Source organism: Gasterosteus aculeatus, chromosome 6 (genome assembly GCF_964276395.1).
Source record: "Gasterosteus aculeatus chromosome 6, fGasAcu3.hap1.1, whole genome shotgun sequence".
NCBI classification, from domain to species: domain Eukaryota; kingdom Metazoa; phylum Chordata; class Actinopteri; order Perciformes; family Gasterosteidae; genus Gasterosteus; species Gasterosteus aculeatus.
Window position 1 is genome coordinate 18,088,156 of NC_135693.1, and position 24,632 is coordinate 18,112,787.

Consider the following 24,632-nt stretch of genomic DNA (forward strand, 5'->3'; position numbering starts at 1 on the left):
CCCTTTGGATACAGGGCTGTTAACACACATGCAAAGGGCATACCCACATACACAAACACACGTTGTTGAGAAATACCACGCTTCCTCACACCCACATCAAACACACACATGGATCATTTGCGTGTACGTGTATGTGCATTTATGCGCGCGTGTGTGTGTGTGTGTGTTGCACAGTTAGACAGACGGCCTGCGGGCGCGCGCTTCACCTTGACGCTCCTGTCCGCTGCAGGATGTGCAGTTCCCCGCCGCCGCCGCCGGGCGTCGCGCCACTTCCTCCGCGACTGCGCCGGTGGGGGGGGGGGAGAGGGGGATGAACCGCATATCGCCGAGACGCCCGGTCCTCCAGTCGGCATCCCGCAGCCGCAGCCATGGCCCTCAACGTGCCCGGCGTGGCCGTCATGGTGTTCTTCTACCTGCTGGTCCTCGGCATCGGCATCTGGGCTTCGTTCAAGTCCAAGAGGGAGGCCAAGAAGTGCCACGGGGATAAAACCGAGATGGCTCTGCTGGGGAACCGGGGCATCAACCTGGTGGTCGGCATCTTCACCATGACAGGCGAGTGAATGCGGCGACGGGGGAAGTTGTGTGTGGCCCCCCTCATCCGACGGCTCCGAGGGCCGCTTTGTTGCCCCGGTCCGGGCCGCGGTGCGCTACCGTTTAGTCGTTTCTCCATAGTGTCGCATTTGTAATGAAATGTATAAATATAAAGATATAAATATAAATACATATAACGGTGCATGTGCGCAATAGCGTGATTCCTGCGGTTATCGCAGCGCGCGCTGAGACAAAAGAAACAGGGACTTATTGTCCTGGTTTTGGAGGAAATGAATCGAAATGTGTCGTTTACCTGAATGCGTACCGACGTCTTTCATGTTTAATGACGACGCGTCATTCGGCTCTTTCACTTTCAGCGCGCGGGTGTTTCACCGTAATGCCCGTTCAAATTTTACAGCAAATTCCCGTTCGAATTGACAGCACGCGCATTGACATCGCAGTAGACGGCGCGGGATCGGGAGGAGATTTGTTTGTTTGTTTATTTGTTTATTTATTTATTATGCGTGCATCTCGAACGAGACGCAAACATCCCCTTTCGGTCACGTGGGCATCCTCGCGGTGCTCCTCGGTTTTGCGGAACCCGATTGCGCGGAACGGCGGAACGGCGCGTTCCCGTCGTTCCGCGCCCGCTAACGCGAACGTGCGTCTGTGTGAACAGCTACGTGGGTCGGAGGCGGATTCATCGTCGGCACCGCGGAGGCGGTCTACAACCCGTCCATGGGGCTCATCTGGGCCGTGATGCCGATCGCAGCGACCATGTGCTTCATCATCGGTGAGGTTTCACTTCTGGTCCCGGTGTGCGGCGTCCGGGTGGTGGGAGCCAGAGAGGCGTCGCCGGTGTCCCCGAGGTCGTTACGCATCATCCCCCGGGTGGGGGGTAAAATGGACTTTGATGGATGTCTTTGATGGATCGCAAGCAGGGCGAGAATCTGAAAGTTGGTTCTGACTGTGGATCTTACAGCGAAACACAACAGCCTGCTTCGTTGTTCAAATGATTAAAGGTCCATTGTGTTGGATTTTTGAGGACTGATGCTGAGAAAGATAAAGTTACTCCAATGGCCACCTGAGGCTGGATGATGTTCCAAACCGGCTCACAATTCTACCGGGGGGGTGAATTTTTATACAACCCATCTGTTTAACGGATATTAAGGCTAAATTAAAACCATGGAGCCTTGAGTGACAGGTGGGGGGCCGTGACCAATGCTGTCTTATACCCCCCCCAAAAAAAATGAGATCCAGGAAATTCCACCATGATGCACAGAAATACCTCGATAACGGCCTTTGCTAAACCTCCACCAACTAGTGTTAGTTTTTGAAGGCATTGACAAACAACTTGAGGGCATTTTTGGTTCCCAAATCCAAACCGTGCATGTCCACGACGCCTCGGGCCCGGGGATCGCCGCGCTCCGCTCTGTCAGACTTTTCTTTAACTTAAAGTACGGCTAAAGCAGACCGGAGTTTTTCCCTCACAGGTGCACTGCGAAATGAACAATAGGAAAGCAGTAAAGCCGCTGTTATCTCTGTACTCGTATGGCCACGACTGCTTAATGCCCTTCACCAGAAACCACTCAAAGGCCCGCTGGGGAATATGGGAAATCATTTACTAAAGTAGAACGAAGGCAGGTTAAGAGAAATTGTTTTGTTCCCCCACCCCCCCCCCAAAAAAGTGAATTCTAGCACTCCATCAGATGTAATCTCCTGAACTGCATCACAGAGTACAGGGTGCAGCAACAAACACAGCTTCTCTTATGTCTGAAGATTAGCAGAGAAAAAGCAGCATTCCACGTGGGAGAGAAAGATTTGTCCCCTTAAACCCCCCCGACGAATGGATGCTGGAACCACAACGTGGATCACAGTCACACACTTTCCGTTGTCATTTTGAACCGATGCCTTTTTTTTTTTTTCACATTTGACCTTCGCGTTTGGAGAAACGAAGCAGCACACGTTGAGTCATCCATTAGTCATCCAGCACCTGAGAGCCAGACGCGCCAGCATTGTTGCGGCGGACCTCTTTTGCATAACGGTTTCCTGTGAAACCACTTAAGGGGAAACCTAATGGGAATTGTAGAAATAGTTAAAGAAGAAACGCAATGATTTACCAAAAGTTAGAACTCCGGTCAATAAAACTAATCCCTTTTCCCATTCAAAGGCCTAATGTCGACCGCAACGGCTTCCGCGCATTCAAACGGCTGCCCCGTGCCTTCGGCGAATTCATCTAAATCTTTCTGTCCCTCTGCTCTTGTCACCGAGGCGGCCTGTTCTTCGCCGAGCCGATGAGAAACAATAAATATGTGACCATGATGGATCCTTTCCAGATCAAATACGGAAAAGTGCCGACGGCCGCTCTGTCTCTGGCCTCGCTCATATCCGAGATCATGTGGGTAACGGGGACGCTCATCGGGTTAGGTAAGACCGCCTCGGCGTGTGTGGGTGTGATGCATTTGATACTGTGTGTGTGTGTGTGTGTGTGTGTGTGTTGACCCTGGCAGCGGAGCAGCTGTCCATCGCCGCGTTGAGCGAAACGCAAGCCCTCCGTCTAATTGCACAACCGTTCTGAAATAACTCGTCAAAGGAACAGCGACTGGAAATCACAAGCGGCAAACGCAGGAGTGGTTGTTCCCCGATAAGGTCCCGGTAACGCATTAAGTACCCAAGTACTGAGATAAGGACAACGCCCTTGACTTCTAGGGCTGATCTCTTCTCACGTTTCTCACGCGTTTAAGGCACATTTCAGTCATGTGTTCATTTAGAAAAGTAAAATGCTGATGTTGGAAACATTCGACACCGGCGTGAAATCATTGATCCCCACTGGTCACCTCCACATCAAAGAGAGAGAAAGCTTTGTCATTCACGACGGGAAGAGAAACTTTACCCCCTGAGCAATAAAACGCCCCCCATCCCGGTTCACGAATCATCCTTAACATCTGTTTATTTCAGGAAGCCCAGGAATCAGGTCAAGAGGTCACAGACCTTCTGTCCACTCACAATCAACCTCATTTTCATTTTCCCAACAGATTACTATTAAATATTTAAAGCCAACGTCCCGTCATTAGTTACTATTTTAGGATCATTTATTTCTCGCCTCCGCTGGTTATCACCGGGTTGCATAGAGCCATAAATAAGAACCTCAGACAAAAAGTAAGTGGAAGCCGAAACAAGTTTCTGTTGCAAGAAGCCAAGCGGTGCGTCCAAAGACGCTGCGCCTCGTGAGGGACTTGAGCCGTCGGTTCCGTCATGCGTGCCGAGGAAGTCGACAAGCACAATGCAAAGCCGCCCTGGGCAAACTACTGGCCTGCTGATTAGATAGTCAAATCCCGTCTCGCCCGTCCCACAAAACCCCCTCTGGAGTGCAAGAAGCACGTCATGTTGACACTCGGAGCAGAAGAGCAACAGCCCTGTGAGACGAGGTTACGTGCCGCTGTGCGAATAATCACCTGTTCTTTCTGGTTTAAATGTACTTCAGATTTCTGGAGAAAACACGTTGATTAGAAAGCGATATCTTACTTTGTTTAAGTAAGTTTAGGTGACAAATCAAGGTTAGTGGAATAAGCGTTGTTGTTTTCTCATCCTCCATAAGAACCTTGCATGGTAACACACTTGTGTGTGTGTTTGTGTGTATAAAACAGGTGTTACTATGAGTGTGATCCTGAATTTGTCCTACAATGTGAGCATCTGGATCTCGGCTGCTGTGGCCATCACCTACACCCTGATGGGGGGGCTCTACTCTGTGGCCTACACGGACATCATACAGCTCATTCTCATCTTCATCAGCCTGGTGAGTCGTCGCCGTTCTTTTCCTCCGCGGCGTCTTATGAGAGCAGGGATTTCGTTTTTTTTTTAAATGAGGCCCACCAAGAGCTTTGAAACTCACGGGACACCTCTCAACTAGGACCTGAGCCTATTTGGGTTAAATGACAGAAGAATGGCCGGTTCCGTTGCTTCATAATGAGCTTCAATGATCACGCGAGGTCCAACGTGAGCTGACGTTCTCCTCTTTTGGTTTGGCGTACTTTGCATTTTCTTCTCAGTGGCTGTGCGTTCCATTCGCCATGATGGGCCCCGCCGTGGTGGACATCACCGAGACAGCCTACAACTCCACCTTCCAGTCCCCGTGGGTGGGCAGCCTGGAGGCCGACAGAGCCTGGACGTGGATCGATAACTTCCTGCTCCTGGTGAGACGGGGAAGGTGTCCTCCAGAAGGATTGGATTTGTGCTGAAGGGGAAGTTTGTTCCAGGTCGCTGACCGGGAGCGTCCTGTGGTTCCCAGAGGGCGGCTCTCTGCCTCGTGCAATGAATCGGAGCGCTCGGCAGGTGTTGCAGAAACGCTCGGAGGAACGAGGAGAACGTAAACTGCCAGCAGGAGTTTTCAAAACCAACCTGCAGCTGAGATTAAGCTGATAATCATGTGAAGAGGTCTCACTAAATCTGTTAATAAGCTTGGGTGAAGGAGACTGAAGGACTCCCAGCAGTCCCGAGAGACCTTCCGGAGATGGTAGGGGTTTTTCTTTTTTTTAAGGTCGGGGCGATTCAGCGGGTCTGCTTGACCGGAGGACTTCCTGAAACCCTCAAACGCTCTTCTCCTCTTCTTCATCAAACTATATTTTATCCACTGTTGCAACAAACTTCTATACAAAAGAAAATGCGTCACCCACGGAAACAAACGGGGTCTTTGCTGCTGCACTGGTCCCGTGTGTGATTTGGCCTTCGTCGTTTGCTTGTCCTCCACCTCCTCCAGGGTTTGGGGAACTTGGGTCTCCAGAACTTCCACCAGAGGACGCTGTCAGCCGCCTCCTCGTCCACGGCCAAGATCACCTGCTTCGCCGCTGCGTTCATCGTGCCCACGTTGGGCATCCCGCCCATCCTCATCGGGGCAGTGGCCGCATCCACAAGTACCGCTTTGGGAGAACATTTACTTTTACAAGCTGAGATGGCAATATTTATTTTATATTACATTCTATACGCTTAGTATTAATCCAAACGTGTGATGTGTTCGTCTCCGCAGACTGGAACATGACGTCTTACGGTTCTCCGTCCCCGTACGCCCGCGGCGAGACGGGACTCATCCTGCCCATCGTGCTGCAGCACCTCACCCCCACCTACATCTCCATCATCGGCATCGGGGCGGTGGCCGCCGCCGTGATGTCGTCCACCGACTCCGCCCTGCTGTCCGCGGCCTCCATCTTCACGGCGAACATCTACAGGAACATCTTGAGGCCGCAGGTGAGGGGACGGGCAGGAAGGAGAGCGATTCTCACCGCAGCCGCCGGCTTTTTGATTCACAGAAACGGGCTGCTTGTCTGCCGGTTCCTCCGCTGCAGGCGTCGGACACGGAGATCCAGTGGGTGATCCGGCTGTCGGTGGTGGTCGTGGGCCTCGCCGGTACGTCGCTCACCTTCCTGGACAACAGCGTGCTGATGATCTGGATGCTGCGGTCCGACCTCACCTACACCCTCATGCTGCCGCAGCTCGTCTGCGTCCTCTTCTTCGACGTCTCCAACGGCTACGGGGCCGTCCTGGGCTGCTTCGTGGGCCTGCTGCTGCGGGTGCTGTGCGGGGAGCCGTTGATCGGGCTGGAGCCTCTCATCAAATTCCCAGGATGCGTGCTGGTGAACGGCGTCTGGATCCAGCGCTCCCCGATCCGGACCATTTGCATGCTCTCCGCCTTGGGGTCCATCTTGCTCTTCTCCTACCTGGCGTCCGTGCTCTTCGGCAGAGGCCTGATTCCCGAGCGGTGGGACGTTTTCAAGGTGACGGCTCGGTGCTCAAAACAGTCACAGCGCGACGCCGTGTGCAAGACCAAGGAGGAGAAACCCAAGGAGCCCAACGAGAACAGTGACGCGTGTGAACCTATGTTAGAATCAACGTGTTGAAGTGAGAAGGCTCATTCATTGACATTTTTTACATCATGCATCAGCAAGGACTGGTGTGTTGACTCATGTGCAACGACGTAGTTTTAACAGTCCCATATATTTTGACTTTTTTTTTTTTGTATACTTTTATATACAACATAAATGGAAAGAAACATCACACGCTCTTTGTTATTATAAGAGCTCGGCTTTATCTCTCATTGATGGTTCGATAGACGATGTACAACACAACCCCTCCCCGACTGGTAAAGAAATGATTTTCACCATGATTCTACAGATTAGCTTCTGTTGATTGGACTTTCATTTCTTATCCTGCCGATGTGGAAGGACCGTTTCAGCCCCCCTCGCAAAGCTCCACGACGTTACGCACAATGCTGTCGGTGCACACAATTTAGCAGGAGTCCATTAGAGGAAACCCGCCGTGATTCCTGTAATCTTCTCGCGGCAGAGCAGCTGTCAAACACACAAACTTTGACGTTGGCTCATTGTTCACTGCGCAAGTAGGTATCAGATTTCTGATTGGCGTGCACTCGGTATAAAAAGACACAAGCCCTCCGGCCCCCGGTTAGAGCACGCTACGCTCAGGAGGTAATTTCATATTTCAACCCACAAAAGTCCTCGTTTTACTTTCCACAGCAAAGTATTGTTACTGTTGGTTAATCCTGCACGGCCACTGAGCGAATAGAGGCAACAGCAACCCAATAACAGATTTAATTACGGTTTACTGGCGGCTGAGAACAACAGATTACACGGAAGCGAAGGGGCGTCAGTGACGCGAGCTTTTTATGTAATCGGTTCTTTTTAAAAGTTTAAAATAGACCGTGTTCTCGCTACACACGCACTTTATGGTTGTATCGCATTGAACTTCTGTTCCGGGTCTATTGTTAGGACTTGTGCGGCGCTCAGAACACCGCACCTACAATGTGACGTGTCCTTTCTCGCCACAGCTCATGTTTGAAACACTATTTGGCGGAGGGAGAACTTAAAATAGTCACTTCTAAACATTAAAGGGAAGTTCTTGTATTTTTGTAACAGGCAAGAAGCTTCAGCCGAACACATTTCAACAACGTCGCACTACTTTCTTTTAAAAAGGCTTGCGCTCCTCTTCCCTGACCCCCGGGACATTCTTTCAAAGGTCTCATTCTCCTAAATCGCCACAATAATGAGTAAACTATTGTGATGGATACAAATAGGAGGTTAAGACGTATCAAACAATAGCTGAAATCCCCTTTAATGACTCCTAAAACACTTGAGTCGTGCCTACTGACTGCTGGCATCGTGGTGCACTTTATGGGTTAATATTAATAAGTAGTTAAGAGACTGCAGCATAGTTGTTTTAAACATATCAGCATCTGTGAGGACATATTATGTTTTGGAACTAAAGCCTTTGGTGGTTGAAGTCCACATGACTTCTTCTGAATCCACATGTGTCCCACAAGCTTAAAAATACTCCCCCCCCCGCTTAATAAAGTGTGTGCGTGATGATTTAAGTGAGGTCACAGCAGTACGTCCCCCCTGGTGTTATCTGAGGTGACATCTCGCCGTTGACTTTGTGCCAACAGCTCTAATGGAAAGATTGTCCCAAAGGACGCAGTAACACCGAGCGAGACAAAGGTCTTCTATAATAAGACCACACAAGTGTCGCTGTCAAAAGGACGGAGCCTGGGCTCCTTTGTTTGCACGCCGGTGAGGTTCAGAAAGAGAAAATCCAGGTTAGAGCTGCAGTAATACATCGGTTTGCTTTTATGTGGGACGGCTGACGTGTTTCATGGGGGTCTGGATATTATTTAGAAGGTGCCATCGTGAACTGGCAAATGTTTTAGAAATGTGTGAACTTCTGAAAGATGTAAAGAATTTTCTTTCCAATTAAAACTTTGCCTGTTAAAATGTCTACATCTGAAAACAGAACACGCAGTGACACACGGACACAAAACGGAGAAACTTCCTCCAGGAAATCAAGCAAGAATTTGAGACGAAGACACGTGTAGAGATTTACTGTTTTAAACATCAGTCGTAACTATTGAAATAAGTCTGAGGAGTGAAACTATCGCTCTTCTGCAATCAGTAAATTTTTTAAAACTAAACGTGCACCTTGAGTTTGTTTGCAACATTTCACTTTCTCTAGACTTGTATAAACCAGCCTCTGAGGCCGACTGGTGCAGGAGCCGGTCAGGGCGTCTGTGGGAACACCTGCTGGTCACCTGCTGGTGCGGCAGGGGTTTAAACGGTGGACGTGTTGCAGGAGACACGCTCTGAGTATCAGTTTATACTCCTGGTTAATCAACCCTGAAATCATGTCTCCTTTAGGGCATCACTAAGTCAAATCCACAAAGGCCAAACACCGCTGAGCGCAGAACAATAAATCCTACCGAGAGCGTGAAGGGGGTCGAGGTTCTTGCTGAGGGGAACTTCACTGTGACTCAGCAACTTCATCCATTGGTTTCCGTTTTGATGGACATCTTTACTTTCATTTATTTACTCACCTATTGATTTTATTGCCGACATAGTAGTCAATTAGTTGACAACATTGGAAGGAAACAACATTTACTTTTATATCTTCCACACCGTCCCAAAACTGCACGGACACATCATTACATCAGGATACAATTTTATCTTCCACACATTCAACTTTTAAATACCAAAATGATAAAACAATTAAAGATGAATTACTTTCAGACAGACAGAAGCCATCCAATTCCCAGCATGCAGTGCACCACAGGGTTTGATTCGACTGGTTTCATTGGTACATCTGCCCGGTGGATGGAGGGATGATATGAAATAATTTACCTTAAAACATGTTTCAGGATCAAGATACACTCGAGGGCAAAATCTGCTCCTCAGTCCTTGTATAATATATGTTGGAATTTCAGCTTTGTCCTTCGATGCCAGTCGGTCTTCTACAAAACGTCTCTGTAGGACGGTGTCCTCAGTGGCAGTGGAGGAGTTTCCGACCTTGAGGTCACGAGGGCCCCGATGGCGTTTCTGCTCCAGGTTTTTTTGTGGGGTCTGCACTGGTGCCCTCGTAGACGACCTTGTTCTGGATCCCGTCTTTGATCATCCTCTGCTGCACGCGAAGCTTTGCGTTGTTCATTCTGCAGTAAAACCTGGGGAGGCAGACAAACCGATGAGTTTGGGAAGTGTATTTATTTGCAAATGTTGCCAAATGCTAGTTCATGGTGGGGATTGTTTGGTTCCTGAGATAACTTTTGTTATACTTCAGTGTTACTTATATAATGTAATGTTATTTGATTGAAGAGACAGGACACTGCAGTAAGAAATCAGCTCATGGGTCAGACACATTCTGCAAAAATCGTCATAAAAGGTAGATCAAATCTTTCTACCGCAGGTATTTGAAAAAGCCCAACAAGAGTCGGCTCCGATGAGATGGAGAAGGACAGAAGTGTCAATCAACATAGCCACCCACCAGGACCCGAGCGTAGTGAGCATGAAGCCAGCAAACCCCACGTCGAACGACCTCCTCACCCGACCTGCGGACAGGAGAGACAACTGCTGAAAGCTGCGTCATGTTTCCATGGGGGACTTTTCCGTCTGCATCATTTAACGGGACACACAGGTGTCATATTGCCGTGAACACACACACACACACACACACACACACACACACACACACACATACACAAAATATCGGACTCACTTGTGGCCAGAAAGTGCAGCAGGCCAGCAGCCACCGAGCCCCCGGCTCCGTGCAGGACGGCGTCTCTGGAACACGGCGTGTTCTGGACATCCAGGATTCCCAGCAGCCTGAAACCCTGAAGGACGTGAAGGAGACAGAGGCAGAGCTGAAACGTGACTTACGTCCTCTCGCGTGAAGTGAAGATCTACCGTGACTTCGTATTTAGCTAATGGGCGATAAACCGGGCGATTGTTACCAACACGGTAATCGGCGTTCACGGTCATTTTGATTCTTTGGTTGTAAAAGAACAGTGTTTACGTCTATCCTCTGGACTTGTGTGTCAGTGGACAAGCACACTGTGCGTATGCTGTCTACGGTGAAGCCATGGACATTGAATGCGTTGATGGTCCATCAATGAGCAGAACAGTAAACAGATAAACAGCTCACACGGACATTTGGAGCATTTCTCTTGTGTGCGTTTCCCTCATAGCAGCTTTGTGTTCTACGTTAAACTAAAGTAAACGACGGTGAAACTACCTCAGCAGGAGGAACAGAGAGAATCTCACGCGTCAAGGTAAAACTTAACATGTTCGGTTGACCTTCTTAAATGGGTTCTTCCGTTAAAAGAGTCTCTCACCTTGGGCTTCCTCTCCTGCTCTTCCTCCGCCATTGATTCTCAGTGTTTGTGTCCGTGTGTGGAAACACATATGCCCAATTTATCTCGAGAAAAACAGTCACGTAACGTTCACTTGTGTGACATATTGCGCTCTGCGCATGCGTAGTACCAACGCAATGGGTCCACCCGCTATTAGTCCCCGAGTCGAAACAAGCAGAGGACTAATGTGGAGTTCCGGTACAACGTTGAATGGTTAAACAGTGATTACATACTATACATTTTTCATACCAATCAAACCGTGAATATGTAAAATAGTTAGGATTATGTTTGCCTGATTGCAATGTAATGTTTGCGTGTACTGTGTAATTCCCCCCTTCTTTTCCAAATACATGTTTTTTTTGTGTGTTCTACAATACAATATAATTTTGTAGACATGTTTCACCAAAAAGAAAAAGGATAAAAAGGCCTCATTTCAATATAATTATATAAAATCCTAGATTATGTGTCTCTGTTTCATATTTAATAATGTTTAATAATTGAATAATGCACCTAATGATACATACCCAGCATAAACAGTATAGTATAGTATTGAAATTCAAATCCTGTGCTTGAATTGAATTGAATTTTGGATGTATTCTTAATTGTCCCACTGAGGAAAAAACAAGTCATACAGCGTTATCTTGATCTACTCAAACCATTAATCTGTGGATGGCAGGATCAATGTAATAAATGATCCATGTCAGGAAGAGGTCAACGTGTCACAGTGACATGAAACACGATTATTTCACCGGCAGCAGCAGATGTCAGTTCTCATCCTGCTCTGATATCGAGGGGGGATTCTTGACCACACGTCTAGTCATAAGGCGCCTGGTCAAAATCAGATATCCTTAATGCTCAACCACATGGGAAGCACTTTCACATTCATTAAACATTTCACATTTCACATCCATCCTTTAACCGTGTGTCATTATCAGTGGGATGGAAAAAACCTGTTTAATATAATATAATGTTCTGTTAACAATGCCAAAGACAATTGCCTCTGTCTTCAACTCTGGTCTGTGAAGATACGATTTGCACGAGTAATCAAACAAATAATATAAAAAAACAAACAGATAAATCACTGATCATTAATCCCTTATTCCAAAAAATATATATTAAAAGGTTGTCAAATTAAATGAGGCAATTGACATAGTCCAATGAGTAGATAACAAAGGTGGAAACTATCTCACATAACAGTCAACCCTCTTTATCATCACTATTACATATTACAAATACAAAGAAAATAACTTGTTATAGTGGAGCTATAAATCATTCATCTTAACTACAGTAGCATTCATTTTATTTATGGACCCCTGGTTGGTTGTGTTTTGAATTTGAAAGAGTTGAGCCTCCGGTCACAACGCCTTCTCCCTCTATTAAAAAAAGTGCCATTGTCCCGGTGGCCTTCAGCAAGGTACTGAGCCTACCCGCGTTTCCTCTAACGCCGCACAATTCAGCAGCTTCTACGTGTGTAACCAGATGTAAAAGTGATACGAGCAGAGTTTAATCCCCTGGTTATAACAAGATGTGCACTAAGAAAAAAAAAGGTAACCAGGGTTATATGAGCGGGTTTCTTCCTGGATACGAGGCTCCTGTGTGCTGTATAAAGACGGAGCGGGACACCTGTCCTCAGCACACTGCCTGCAGACACCTGAGAGGTAAGTCAGGCTGATTTAAAAAGACAAACTTTTATCCTTTTGCGTGTTTTAGTGTCGCTAAAGTGTTGTAGGTTTAAACAAAAAACAGTTAACTTTATAATTAAACATTAAAATGTTAAAGATTAAACAGCCAGTACTCATTTACAGTGAGACATGGACCTACTTTAAAGAGTTTATAGATCAAAGCTAATGACTTCATTAACGGTAAATAGAGCATTTATTCACACTTTATGGACGGATTGCCAAGGTGTCTGTTTCTTTTTCAAATATGTAACTTATGACTTGACTAACTGACCCACTTTGCCTCCTGCAGGATGACGGCTCTTCAGGTCAGAAAAGTGATGACACACTTAATGTTGAGCTTGTTTCTGGGAGCCTCGACTTTCTTTTGGCCGCTGGCTCCAGCAGGTATTAAAATACTTTTTTAATGAGTTTCTTTAACCAGCGTTTCTTTACCCGGCCGCACGTTAAGAAAACAATATCATTTACAAGAGCAGCCTGGAAAAAGGCTTTGAATGGAGACACACGGCAAAAAGAAATAAAGAATAAAAATAAAAATAAAAATAAATCATCGCATTTCCAACAATCAAAACAAGCATTACACGTGACAACAAGGCAAGCGTAAAATAAATGTCATGCAGTCTAGAACACAAACATCAGGCAGGTAGTTGGCGGACAGGGAGAGAAAAGGGCAAAGCAGCAGCCGGATAAAGGTCAGGGAATAAAAACACGTCGGGGAATAGCAGCACTTATATAAAGTCAAAAAAGCAACTGGTTTCATTAGACGATGAGGTTTAATGATATTTTACTCATGTAACAGAAGGACAGACAACTGTACTAAAAACCTATAGATCTTTAGTACGCTAAAAGTTTTAGTTTATGAGCTAATCAATTTTAGTTTAAACTCAGTTGGAGATTGAACCGCAGAAACATGACAATCCATAAGCATTGAATGGAGGCATTTAGTAGGTGGGGTGAGTACTTTTCAACTCATTACACGTTTAAAATGTAGCAACCGAACTAAATTTGGGAGTTCTTGCACATTTGCACATTGCTCCATAATACACACGAATAGTAATATAGAACAAGCAATGCCTGTTACATTTGACATATTCGTAACCTTCCATCGCCAGCGGCCTTCCAGCTGCCGTCCTGCCAGCTCATCAACCAGACGGTGTCTCTGGAGAAGGAGGGCTGTCCCAGGTGTCACGCAGTGGAGACCACCATCTGCGGGGGTCACTGCCTCACCAAGGTATTGAGGGGGGGTGCGAGAAAGAGTGTCAGAGGAGTAACTCCAGCAGGCCGCTGATAAGCGCTCTTGATTTCAGATACACGCTACTAGTCTACTCTTTTCCTTCTGTTATAAACGGAGGCCCCTGTGAGCGTACATCAGTGTGTAATTCAGCTTTGGATGGTAGAGGAAACTTAATTAGATTTAATAAGCAGTATACAGTGTTGAGGTAAAGCAAGATGCATATTGTCTCTTCTCCCCTCCAGGACCCGGTCATCAGGGTACCATTTGGCAAAGTGCTCCAGCGCGTGTGCACGTACAAGGACTTGAACTACAAGACGATCGCGCTCCCCGACTGCCCCCCCGGCGTGGACCCGACCGTCAGCTACCCCGTGGCCCTGAGCTGCCGCTGTGACCGCTGCGCCACGCACACGTACGACTGCACCTTCGAGAGCCTGCAGCCCGACTTCTGCATGAACGACATCCCTTTCAACTACTAGTCCGTCCTACACTCTGAAACACTGCTATTCATGAACCGTTTCGCCCCTAAACAGCAACCGTTGTAAATAAAAACTGTTACTTTTAGTAATGCAAAATATGTAGTTGTCTAGTTTCTATTCCCTGCACGATTACACAAAAAAAATGAACAGAAAACCTTTAACTCATTTATCTACCAGACGTCTCCTGCACATTCGAGCGAGCACAAACACACTTATGCAATAAATGTCTTTGGACAGATGGTGAGCAACTTCCGCAAAAGGTATTTTATTTTGCATTTTTATTTTGCAAGTGTTCTTTGTTTTTTTTTGATACAGTGTGATCTAGTTTAGAATTTGAACAGTTTCACTTCAGCATCGGGTCGGAGGCTCCTCCCCTCTCGCACACAGGGGTCAGGTCGTGGTCCTCCTTGCTGCTGGCACCGTCTGCTGCTTTTTGTGTTTTCGGTGCCTGTTGGACATGAAACACGTCCCACTTCTTTGGTACGAGTCCTCTGTTGAAGAGCACAGCCGTCAGGTGGGACCAAACACAAAGTGCCCGACCGGATTCTGAGGCTCAACCAAAAGGGATATTTGTTAATAAAAGAGAGCTGGATTTTTAAATGATGGCACGGATTGGGTTTCTTGATGGATCTGATTCTTTAGAATCCAAAAACAAAACATTCAAGCCTTAATTTGCAGGGCGTAGCAATCCAGATGTTTTGGGATTTACTCTTACCGGCCTGTTTTAGGGCCTCTGAGCCGTGAGTCCTTTTCATGAAATCATTGACAGTCTCCCTGTTGCATCCTCATCACTCGTTCTGCGTTTGGGCTTAAACCCTCAACTCCTGCGGCACTTACACAAAATCATAAAAAAAAAGGAACCGTACCGACGACGAAGGCCAACGTGGCCGCCAGCGGCATCACGGCCCAAATCAGCCCAAACTTGGGATTGTACACCGTCTCAGCTGTGCCGATGATGAAGGTCCCGCCGACCCAGGTGGCTGCAAAATGACACGCACACATTTTTGTCTTCATTACTGCAAATGAAAAGGCTAAGAAATAAAAACGTAATTCAGAACTAAATTTGTGAGACGTGTGGAATGCAGCACATGCTTTGCAGAGGATGTAACTAGTTATTGAAAACCAAAATGTTTGTCCTCGTAAGCCGACGCGATCAAACAGCTCAAGTCAAAGTATTCCTCACATTATTTTTTTCAACGTTCATGTTTTGGTCGTTCAATGAAAGAACAAAGTTCTACTCACAAATAGATCAAGTCAAAAATGTCATTTTAAAAAATTATATTAGAAATGTTTGTGTGTCATATATAAAGTGATCAAATCACCACAACATTTCCAGTTTATTCCCGCTAATTCACGTACATTCCAGTTAACATGGAAAGTTTCCAACTTTGAAGATTACCAGAATTTGAACATGTTGTATATAATATACAGTAGGAACCCCTAAATTAGCTTGACCTCAAACTTCATCTCTGCATTCAATAATTGACAACCAAATTATATGACATTTCTGATAGAAGATACATCCAACGGGTAAATGTTGAAATAAAACACATATATTGAGAGCGACTTGAGCGAAACAATCCTGAGACAATGCGATTCGAGTGCTTTATTATTATTTTGCATCTCGATGAATGAACCTGCGGCTCACAGCTGCTGCTGCGTCTGCTGCTGCGTCTGCTGCGTCTGCTGCGTCTGCTGCACGCCACAAAGGAACTCACCAGTTGTGGTGAAGATTCCCATTACCAGATGAATGTTCCTGTTACCCAGCAGAGCCATGTCTGCATGGTCCGCCTGCGTCCTCCTCTCGTCCCTCTTGGACTTGACGGAGGCCCAGACGCCGATGGCGAGCACCAGAAGGTAGAAGACGACGGTGGCCACGAGTCCCGGCACGTTGAGGGCCATGTTTCCCACCGAAGAGCTGCACGCACTGCAGGGAAGCTTCCCCAAGGTGAGCTGTGTGAGTGCAGGGGGGGGGGGGGGTGGGGGGGGGCGCAGGCCAAGAGGAGGACCAGTCACTGATTCACAGGAGCTTGCGTGACAATTTATTTGAATTCATTTGTTCCACCTGAGATGGATTGAATTCCAATGCATAGTAATAATACTTTAGTGTTTTACAGAGCTTTTCTTGGTACACAAAGACGCTTTACACTGTAAATCTAAAGGAAGGTAAACGTATGGATAAGGGGAAGACAAAGACACACACAAAAAAAAGATAAAATAAAATAAATGTAAGAAAAATTGAGCTTGAGAACACAGGAGAATGAGTCAGTGGGGGAGAGCATTTGAAGAGGTGGGTTCGGGTCAGCACGGTTATTTGTTTTCAGCTTAACGCGCTGAACTAAAGCCCATTTTAAACGGCCTGGTATTGAAATGACCTTCAACACTGTGGACTTGATATTGTGTGTTTTCATTGCGCAACAGAGAAAATGATTCCAGTATTGTTGGGAAAACTGTTGCTTTGTCCTTGTCAGTATTATTTAGACGTCTGTTTCCTCTCCCACGGAGGCACATCGTGTTCTGGGTCAACTGATAGTCAAGATGTTTGTGCGTCCAGATAATCTTGTGGTGGCGGTTTAATAAATGTCCTTTTCGAACCAGCATATACACACAATATTTAAAAAATAAACAGAGGTCTGGCCAACAATCACTAAACTCCGGGCCGGTGGTAAGTAAGAAGAGTTAAGCATTACAAAGAATATTCTCCAGTGTAAAATAAACACAGGAACCTTGTATTTCTGTGGTGTGATTAAAGTTGTTGTTCTCTTCCTGCTGGTTGTGGGAGGTTTATCTTGTGTTGGGTTTCCTTCTCTTTTCAGCTTTGGCTTTGCATTCATTCAGAGACACAAGAGAAATGAATCAAACCGATGTATTCAGGGTTAATGTTGATGTAACTCTTGGGTGAGGAAGATGTTTTAAAGCAGCGGTTCCCAAACACAAGAATGCCGCGGCCCAATTGGAAATTTGAAAATCTTTTGCGGCTCACCCAAACCTTTAATCACAACTCTCATCAAAACATAAACTAGGGATGATTAAATGACCATAAGAATTTAACCGATTAAAAATGTATTAACCGGCAACGTATGTTTTTGTATACCATTTCCTCATAGCTCATATGTATTTACTTTAATACTAGAGGGCGCCCCATTTGACATTGTTTTGTTTGGCGGCGAATAATGACAGGCGGACCAGAGCAGCCGTTTTCGAGCGAACGGATCAGAAATGGGTCAGATAAAATAATTACACGTAATTTGAATCATAATTAATTTCAAACTTTTCAAAATTGCAAATTGCAGGTGAAACTCGAAAAATTTGAATATCGTGCAAAAGTTCATTTATTTCAGTAATTCAACTTAAAAGGTGAAACTAATATATTATATTAGTTTTACATGCAAAGTGAGATATTTCAAGCCTTTATTTGATATCATTTTGATGCTTGTGTCTCACAGCTTGTGAAAACCCCAAATTCAAATTTGGGGTTTTAAATTAAAATTAAAATTAAAATTAAAAAAAACAATGCGATGCACAATATACTAATCAAACATGCATGCTCAACTTAATACAAACCTGATGTGATTACCTGAACTTTATGCACAGTTAACGTTTGGGGTCCAGTGGTGATGATTTGCGTACGATTTGCTTTGCTTGGCCTTTCTTTCTCTCCTGCGAGTGTAAACGTTCCGCCTTCGCCACCCGGAGAGGAAACTGATTCGTCAGGCCTGCAGGAGGTGTCTTGTTGGGCAAAGCGTGGACGGAAAGTGTTTAAACAATGATTTCGTTCTTTTTGTTTGAAGTGAAATACTCCAAAAACACTGCAGGATGGCTGACAGGGAGGGAGAGAACTGCTCCACTTTCTCCTTCACTTTATTGTGAATCATTGTATCAAGAGGTCAAACAATGAGACAACGAGGCCGTGAATATCAAACAGCAAATATCAACATTACAAAATACATCTCTATAAGGATGCTACAGTGAAATACACATTGAGTATTAGAGTAGAAAATAGAATGATTTCAATCCACATGTACATTTATACAATCCTAGGTGCAAACAGCACAAGCGAAAGTGTGATGAATAAAGTTATTTTAAAGCACTCAGTCCATTCTACACTTCAGGCATTTCTATAGTGTACTTGTTACAAGGGCAGCAGAGCACAGACGGGGTCTCAGAGGACTGTCATCTGAAACATCAGTCGGTTTGATTCCTGTGAAAGACCATCAAGGCCGCCTGGGAAAATGAAACCAGTCATTTTGTATCAGAGTCACGGGCGTTCAGCCAGCATCAACTCGTCTGTTTGGAAGGAGACTCACTGCATCATCCAAAGGGCTGCTTGAAGACAGGTGTTGGGGTCTCGATCCCGGTCGTCTCTCCTCGGCGCCTCTCGGTGGGTAGGAAGGTTCGATGATGTTTTCCTGATGTGTTGTCGTACTCCCGCCTTGATTTCAGTCGGCCTTGATTTCTTCCTCTCGGGTCGCCTCGTCGCTCAGCTTCGTCCCGTCTTCTTCGTCCCGGCCGCCCGTCTCCGGCCCGGGACTCGGCGGAAGCAGCTCGTGGGAGCTGCTCGTGCTGGCGGCTCTGGCGATCCTGGTGAGCGTGTGTTCGTACGGCGAGGGCAGGTAGACCATGAGGAAGACGCCGTCCGAGGGGTCCTGCTGCTCGGAGCTGGCGCTGGGCGCCCGGTGCCTCTGGCTGCGTCGGATGGAGGACAGCAGCTCGCAGTTCCTCTCCGGGTCCTGCAGGTCCTCCAGGGCGATCACGTTGGCCAACCCCAGTTTGCTGTTGAAGCTGAAGCCGCGCCTGCGGCGCCACATCAGGAGGCCGAGGCCGCTGAAGAGGAGGAGGAGGAGGAGGGAGACGGTTGCTACGGTGATGGCGGTGATGGATCCCGCGCTGATGATGGCCTCACCTGAGCTCTGGCCCTGTGAGTCGGCCGCAAAAAGGTTAGAATGCATTTTAAGGAAATAGATTGTATCACATTTTTCACCCTTTTAAAGTTTTAAATCAGTTTTAGGTGAAAGTGAGTAAATACAAACTAGACGTAGAGATATTGATCATTTAAATGCACATGTAGATTTGCATTGTTTGACATTCTACATTGTGCTATTAAAGTGAAGTGAAAACTGTCTCATTAGCAGGATGCTCGGTTGGTGATAAAGGAGACAAGGAGTAACAACATGACTAGAGGAGGAACACTTTCCAATAAAATAAAGAGACATCTGACATCTGGCCAACAGAGGGTGCTGCCAGTCACAAAACATCTGGCCGGCCCATTTATGTGGATTAATCTGTGTAATCCGGACCGACGAAACTGCTGAGTACACGTGTTAAATTGAAATACTTCAATAAGGTTGATTACGCTGTGGCTGCAGTATGAAGACTGAATAAAGCTAAATCGAGTCGCACCGTTACACTTGGCTCCGTATTTCGAGCAGGACACTTAGATATGAATAGATAAAAGTAATATTAAACCTAAATAACCGTAAATGCAAACTGCAATAAATGTTGCAGGTAAACTTAGAATGTTGTTTTCTGTTTGTTTTTGCACATATTTCCGTCGCCACGAAAATGCTTTTAACGCAGATTTAATGCTGAGAAAAATCCTTTTATTGTAGGAATCGTCAAATATTTTTGTTTTGGCATAACTGGTCGTTATAAGTATCATCAAATCACCTTTCCATATGACGCATGTAGTTCAGAGTTGCATTAAAATGGACACACGCATTTTTAGAAAAAATAATTTAAAACTCCAAAATGTGGAGCACTATGTGAATACCAACAACCTTCAACCCTCAGATATGGACTAAAATCACTTGTTAATCTCATTGGCCAAAAGCCAAAATGACATCATTGCGCTGATAAATCCTGCAGATGTCGGTCTTTATAATCTCACAATCTCCAGGTGCTTCTCCTTTAAAAATGTTTTTAAAAAGTTCAGCGCTCGAAAAAGCTTCTGGTTTTACAGATTGAAAAAATAAATGCAATAAAAATCAGTTCAAAATAAAAGCAGATATGATTTGCGTGAACTCACCGCAGCCTGTCCGCTGGGGAAGGGCAGCGCCGAGGGACCAGGGGACCAGTCCAGCGAGTCCCGGCCCGCCGGCCCAAACTTCATCCAGCTGCTCTCCAGCAGAGACCGCATGGTGGAGGGTGTGAAGCCCGAGAGACACGAGAGGACGGAGAGACGAGGAGGACGAGTCGGCTGTGAGCTCAGAGGGTCACTGATCGCAAAGCTCAAGTGATCAGCCTGAAATAATAACCACGGGGGGGCGGGGAGGGTAGAGGGGGGGGAGACAGCAGTCTGTGTGTCCGGCTGAAGGAGTCACGTCACTGGTCCTGATGGGAGGATTTACAGCTGCAGCAGCTGTTTGCGCGTCTAAAGGAGTGATGAACGAAGAATGACTCCCACATGTTTCCCGGTACGATAAACGGCGCTGGGAGACGAGACAGCCGGCGTCACCTGCCAAAGAACGACAAACGGCCCGGAGCTCGAGTGTCGACATCTCCAAAAAAGTGCCGTAGTCTGTGGGTAGTCTGTGGGCCCCGCGGCCCACGCGAGGTTAAAATCCCAAATGTGCATTTAACTTAACGCACGACGGACGAGTTACACCAAATATGCACTTGTTTGGCCACTAAATCCTGGTCTATATTCAGATATAAAAGTTATGTTTAAATTGCTATTTGTCAGTGGGTTGTAAATCCGTTTGTTGCGTTGGAGCTTCGTAGCTTGGAAGTGACGCCAAGGGTCCGGGGGGGGGGGAGTCGGGGGCACGAGTCTGGATAACATGATGACAAACCGCTCTTATTGCACGACACACGCAGCAGACGGTCACAAACGCCAGCAGGGGAGACTACAGGTGCCTTTATTTGATATCAAAAGCAGGAACAAGTACACTTTTAGAAATCACGGACCAGCGGCGAAGCGTTCGAGCTCAGCGAAGGAACCAAACCCGTGAATGAGTGTGCAGGAACACCAACAAACACCTACCCCCCCCCCCCCCCAGTTTGACACCCAACACCTTCTCCCAGCGTCCGGCGTCCCTCCTCAAAACATCAGATAGCTTCGAGTTTCTCATTCCAGTTCAAGCTAAGCTGCAACCAAAAAAAAGACCCCCCCCCCCCATAAAAGAAGACAGAAGAAGAGAAAGTTGCAGCATTGTGGAAACATCAAATCTGATCCCACGTTATCATCTTGCTGAAAGAGCAAGCAGCTCTTGCACAAATACGTTGAATTCATTGATGAAATTACTGCAGTGTTCTCGCTCGTGGACTAAACGTCGGGTCACGTCGCATGTCTCTCCCATCGAGCTTCTACGAGTCGAGCTCCAAAAGCCACCGAGTCCAACAAAAACCAATGTCTGCAAAACAAACCAAAGCCAAACACATCATCCCTCATCTGCGTTGTGCAAACTCATTTTCATTTGTATTGTTACAAGCAAAAACTCTCCAAACAAAAGATTGTTTTACGCTTTTTTCCCTTTTTAAAGACTTTCTTGGGTTTGAGCGAAGCGAAGCGTTTCAGGTCACCAACTTCAATCTGCTCACAGACCCAATAATCCCTCGGCTGCACACTCAACTGCAGATGGTTTCACTGTAAGTTATCAGTACAAATGCGATTACGGTTTCCCAGCAAAAGGACAAAAGAAGGCGCTTTCGCAATAACAGAAAGCAATAAGAGCTTTAAAGACTTTGTGGAGAAATCTTTCCGGGGGCCGGAGCGCATGAAAATGGACGGATTTGGAGCCTGTGCTCGGTTTTAGACTTTACCCGAGCGCATCACAGCCGCTCACGCTGCACATGATGTTTTGCTGCGACGAACTCCGGGTCGTTCCTGAATCTGAATCTCGTCCCAAACGTCCGCGCCGTGAGACCAACGCACATCGGTAGACACAAGAGTCGAGGTGAAAATAGAAAAACAAAAAACGATATCGTTGAGACTCATGGGAGGACAATCAGCGGCGTGAATGAATTAATGACAAGCAGGTAGAAATCAGCACAAAGCGAAACCCAATTCCACGGCTTTTTTATTTATTTATTTTATTTTTTAGATGGAAACGCTGGCACGGACTTAACACCAACTAAATCCTCCCCCCCCCCTGCTGATCACACAACATCTGTCCACACGATGCTCATCCTCAAACAGCAGGGAACGAGGACGGACGAGGACAGGTCAGGGACGCCGGGCGGGGTTGAGAGACAGCAGGGACAGAAAGCGGGAGGCTGTGAAGCAGTTTGTCAAACTTTTGGACAATCGGGAAACGACGGCGGGAGCAGATGTGGAAGATGGATTTGAGCAGAGCTCCGTAAGAGCACTTTGCTGTATGTTCAAAGAGTAACTTAACACAAAAGTCCATTCGTTTCTTCTGAATAATATATATCGAACAATTGCACACGCTGTGTTATTAAATGAAAAGCGTCTCAGCCGCAAAAGCCGCACAAAAAATATGACAAAACTACAACCGAGCGAAAGGCGACAATTAACTTATTTTAACATGAAACACCCACTGAACCGTTTCAGCTGCACGACAACGACAAGCAGCCGCCAGTCACAGTAAGCCCGCCCTAAACCCGCGTCACGGGCTGCGTGACTCCGATTAAATAAACGTCATGCTGTGTTGGAGGAGGCTTCAGGCTCCCTGATGCTCACTACAAAGGATGCAAGTTTAAGGCACTTCTCGATCTGCTTCGCTTCACATGCCTGCAGGTTGCCACTTACATTAAAAAACAGCTGAATTGATATTTACAGGCTGCAAACACTGGGGCGAAGAGTAAACTAAGATGCACATTAGGTTTCTTGCAAAGACACACTTGACAACATGATGGGTAGCAAAGAGTAATTGAAATCTGAGGGATAAGTATCTTAATAACAAAGCATTTACATAAATACATTGAAACACATACAAGAGCAATATTATAGGCATTCAACATTAAATTAAACATACTGTGAGTTTGTTTTGGTTTAAATAAATACTCGATAACTCCACTTTGGTGATATAATAATTCCAGAATTTTTTAGGGTGAATAATATAAACATTCAGAAATTAAGTTGAAGGTGATAAATGAGGCCGCACAGGATTCAAAGCTGGATATAGAAAATGCACCGCAGAAAAAACACTTTTATGTACCATGTAAAGCACGTCTCTGTCGGGTGTAACGGACCTCACGCTCTGATTGGGAACTAAATACAACAATACAAAGTAATAATGGCCAAAGCAGAGTTTAACCCTCCCTCCATGGTTATAACGAAATATGCTTTTCCTCAAAAGGTACCTTGCAGCGTTTTTGACCACATGGAGCTTTGATGAGGACGCGTCCCTTTGGTTTGAATCTGACGCTCTCACAGCTCATGGGAGCAAAGAAACACTCGGATGTTGAACAGCTGGAGCGTCAAACGGACAGATGGCTGCAAGAATCTAATTCTACGCCATTGATCCCCCCCAACAGCCGCTGACAGCAGTGTTCCAAGAAAACGCCACTGGGGACCTTTCAAAAAAGGGCAAATAAACTTAAACAGCAATCAAAACTCTGCACATGTGCACACTTTGAAGTCTGCATCCACTTTAGGCTGAAGCAAAAATTCAAAGTTGTTGTTTATCGAGCATTTGGGGACAATACTGCGACAGGATCATGAGCGTGTCCCAAAACTGACAACAAGCATATCATATTTAAAAGCTTTGACACAGTACGTTTCCATGAAATACAAAGAATCCTTCATACACAAACCAAACCCTTCATTCTCACGTCACATCCTTTCACCTGCCAATCACTTAAAGGGCCAGCGCGGAGCGTCCCGCGTGACCGATTAGCAGAAATGCACTGTAATATTCAGTTAATATATGCAGAGTAAGAATCAGCGTTTGGAGTCCATCGTGTATCTACAGCAGCCCGGCGCAGACAAACCAAACCCAGCGGGAGCCTTTCAACAGCGCTACGCAACGCGCTAGTGAAACCACGGCAACGGGAGCTGCGGGAGAGCAAACCGCTGGTTCCACTGCTCCTCGAGTGGTGTCATCGTGGTCAGGGAGGCCTCCGGGAGAGAGAAAAAGAGCTTGTTACCGCGGCCTTGGTGAGAAGAGAGCGGAGTGGCAACATGCAACCACACCGCCAGATGCCGCTAAATCCTGCACGCCGTTAATGTCACGTGCCGCTCTTCGTAAAGTGGCACCGGTCCACATGAGGACATCAGAGACCACCAACCGGCGTGCTCATGACTCTGCCTTGCATCAAGTTAGTGAATTACTTCAGGAATCCGCCACGCCGCCAAACCAACGTCATTCGCCTTCCGTCCGTCTGCGTCCTCGGTGGTTTCCTCGCCGCCACGTCACACGCTGATGTCGTAGAGTCTGCCGACGCGGCACAGCCACTCGCGCAGCGCCTGGCGGACGCGGCCGTCGCTCACGTGGCAGGAGAGCTGGCTGATGCAGGCGTAGAGCGCCGGCTGGAGCGCCAGGAACGAGGAATCCGACAGCAGCAGGACCTGATTGAGGAGAGTCAGGACCATGTTGGTCCACGCCTGCGACGGGAGAGAAAGAAGATCCTTA

General features: G+C 46.6%; 6 protein-coding genes and 1 long non-coding RNA gene across 10 annotated transcripts in view; 3 read left to right on the forward strand and 4 right to left on the reverse strand.

Annotated features, from left to right (window-relative positions):
• The first annotated feature begins 151 nt into the window (after positions 1-151).
• LOC120820938 (high-affinity choline transporter 1) lies at positions 152-8,306 on the forward strand. Of its 3 annotated transcripts, XM_040179209.2 has the most exons (8): positions 152-552; positions 1,211-1,324; positions 2,803-2,958; positions 4,179-4,327; positions 4,581-4,724; positions 5,288-5,441; positions 5,555-5,772; positions 5,871-8,306. In XM_040179209.2, exons 1-8 carry the CDS (start codon positions 369-371, stop codon positions 6,420-6,422), a joined length of 1,671 nt encoding a protein of 556 aa, XP_040035143.2. In that variant the 5' UTR covers positions 152-368; the 3' UTR covers positions 6,423-8,306. The 3 variants fall into 3 exon arrangements, with proteins under 3 accessions (XP_040035143.2, XP_077961017.1, XP_077961018.1); XM_078104891.1 differs by lacking the exon at positions 2,803-2,958 and having other exon boundaries at positions 282-552; XM_078104892.1 differs by lacking the exons at positions 1,211-1,324; positions 2,803-2,958 and having other exon boundaries at positions 297-552.
• Positions 8,307-8,889: 583 nt separating this feature from the next.
• cox20 (cytochrome c oxidase assembly factor COX20) lies at positions 8,890-11,056 on the reverse strand. The gene is made up of 4 exons (XM_040179215.2): positions 10,691-11,056; positions 10,075-10,189; positions 9,844-9,907; positions 8,890-9,523 (listed from the first exon to the last, which is right to left on the reverse strand). The coding sequence occupies exons 1-4, from the start codon at positions 10,721-10,723 to the stop codon at positions 9,379-9,381; spliced, it is 357 nt and encodes a 118-aa protein (XP_040035149.1). The 5' UTR covers positions 10,724-11,056; the 3' UTR covers positions 8,890-9,378.
• A 1,292-nt stretch (positions 11,057-12,348) lies between these two features.
• Positions 12,349-14,190, forward strand: lhb (luteinizing hormone subunit beta). The gene is given in 4 exon segments (NM_001267650.1): positions 12,349-12,366; positions 12,680-12,774; positions 13,500-13,618; positions 13,864-14,190. Coding segments are annotated over 3 exon segments (447 nt in total). The 5' UTR covers positions 12,349-12,366; position 12,680; the 3' UTR covers positions 14,098-14,190.
• A 148-nt stretch (positions 14,191-14,338) lies between these two features.
• LOC120820940 (high-affinity choline transporter 1-like) lies at positions 14,339-16,419 on the reverse strand. The gene is made up of 2 exons (XM_078104896.1): positions 15,816-16,419; positions 14,339-15,077 (listed from the first exon to the last, which is right to left on the reverse strand). The coding sequence occupies exons 1-2, from the start codon at positions 15,997-15,999 to the stop codon at positions 14,941-14,943; spliced, it is 321 nt and encodes a 106-aa protein (XP_077961022.1). The 5' UTR covers positions 16,000-16,419; the 3' UTR covers positions 14,339-14,940.
• A 1,493-nt stretch (positions 16,420-17,912) lies between these two features.
• Positions 17,913-20,945, reverse strand: smim28 (small integral membrane protein 28). Its single transcript, XM_040179212.2, has 2 exons — positions 20,123-20,945; positions 17,913-19,013 (listed from the first exon to the last, which is right to left on the reverse strand). Exons 1-2 carry the CDS (start codon positions 20,231-20,233, stop codon positions 18,537-18,539), a joined length of 588 nt encoding a protein of 195 aa, XP_040035146.2. The 5' UTR covers positions 20,234-20,945; the 3' UTR covers positions 17,913-18,536.
• On the forward strand, positions 18,567-19,609 carry LOC144409510 (uncharacterized). Its single transcript, XR_013467980.1, has 2 exons — positions 18,567-19,034; positions 19,227-19,609. It is a non-coding gene; the product is annotated as an uncharacterized LOC144409510 (long non-coding RNA).
• The window catches only part of arfgef3 (ARFGEF family member 3), a 28,975-nt gene continuing 25,283 nt past the window's right edge, over positions 20,941-24,632 (reverse strand). For both annotated transcript variants that reach the window (XM_040179208.2, XM_078104889.1), the window contains exon 41: positions 20,941-24,604. In XM_040179208.2, coding sequence (XP_040035142.2) covers positions 24,413-24,604 — 192 coding nt within the window. In that variant the 3' untranslated portion in view covers positions 20,941-24,412. The remainder of the gene's footprint in view (positions 24,605-24,632) is intronic.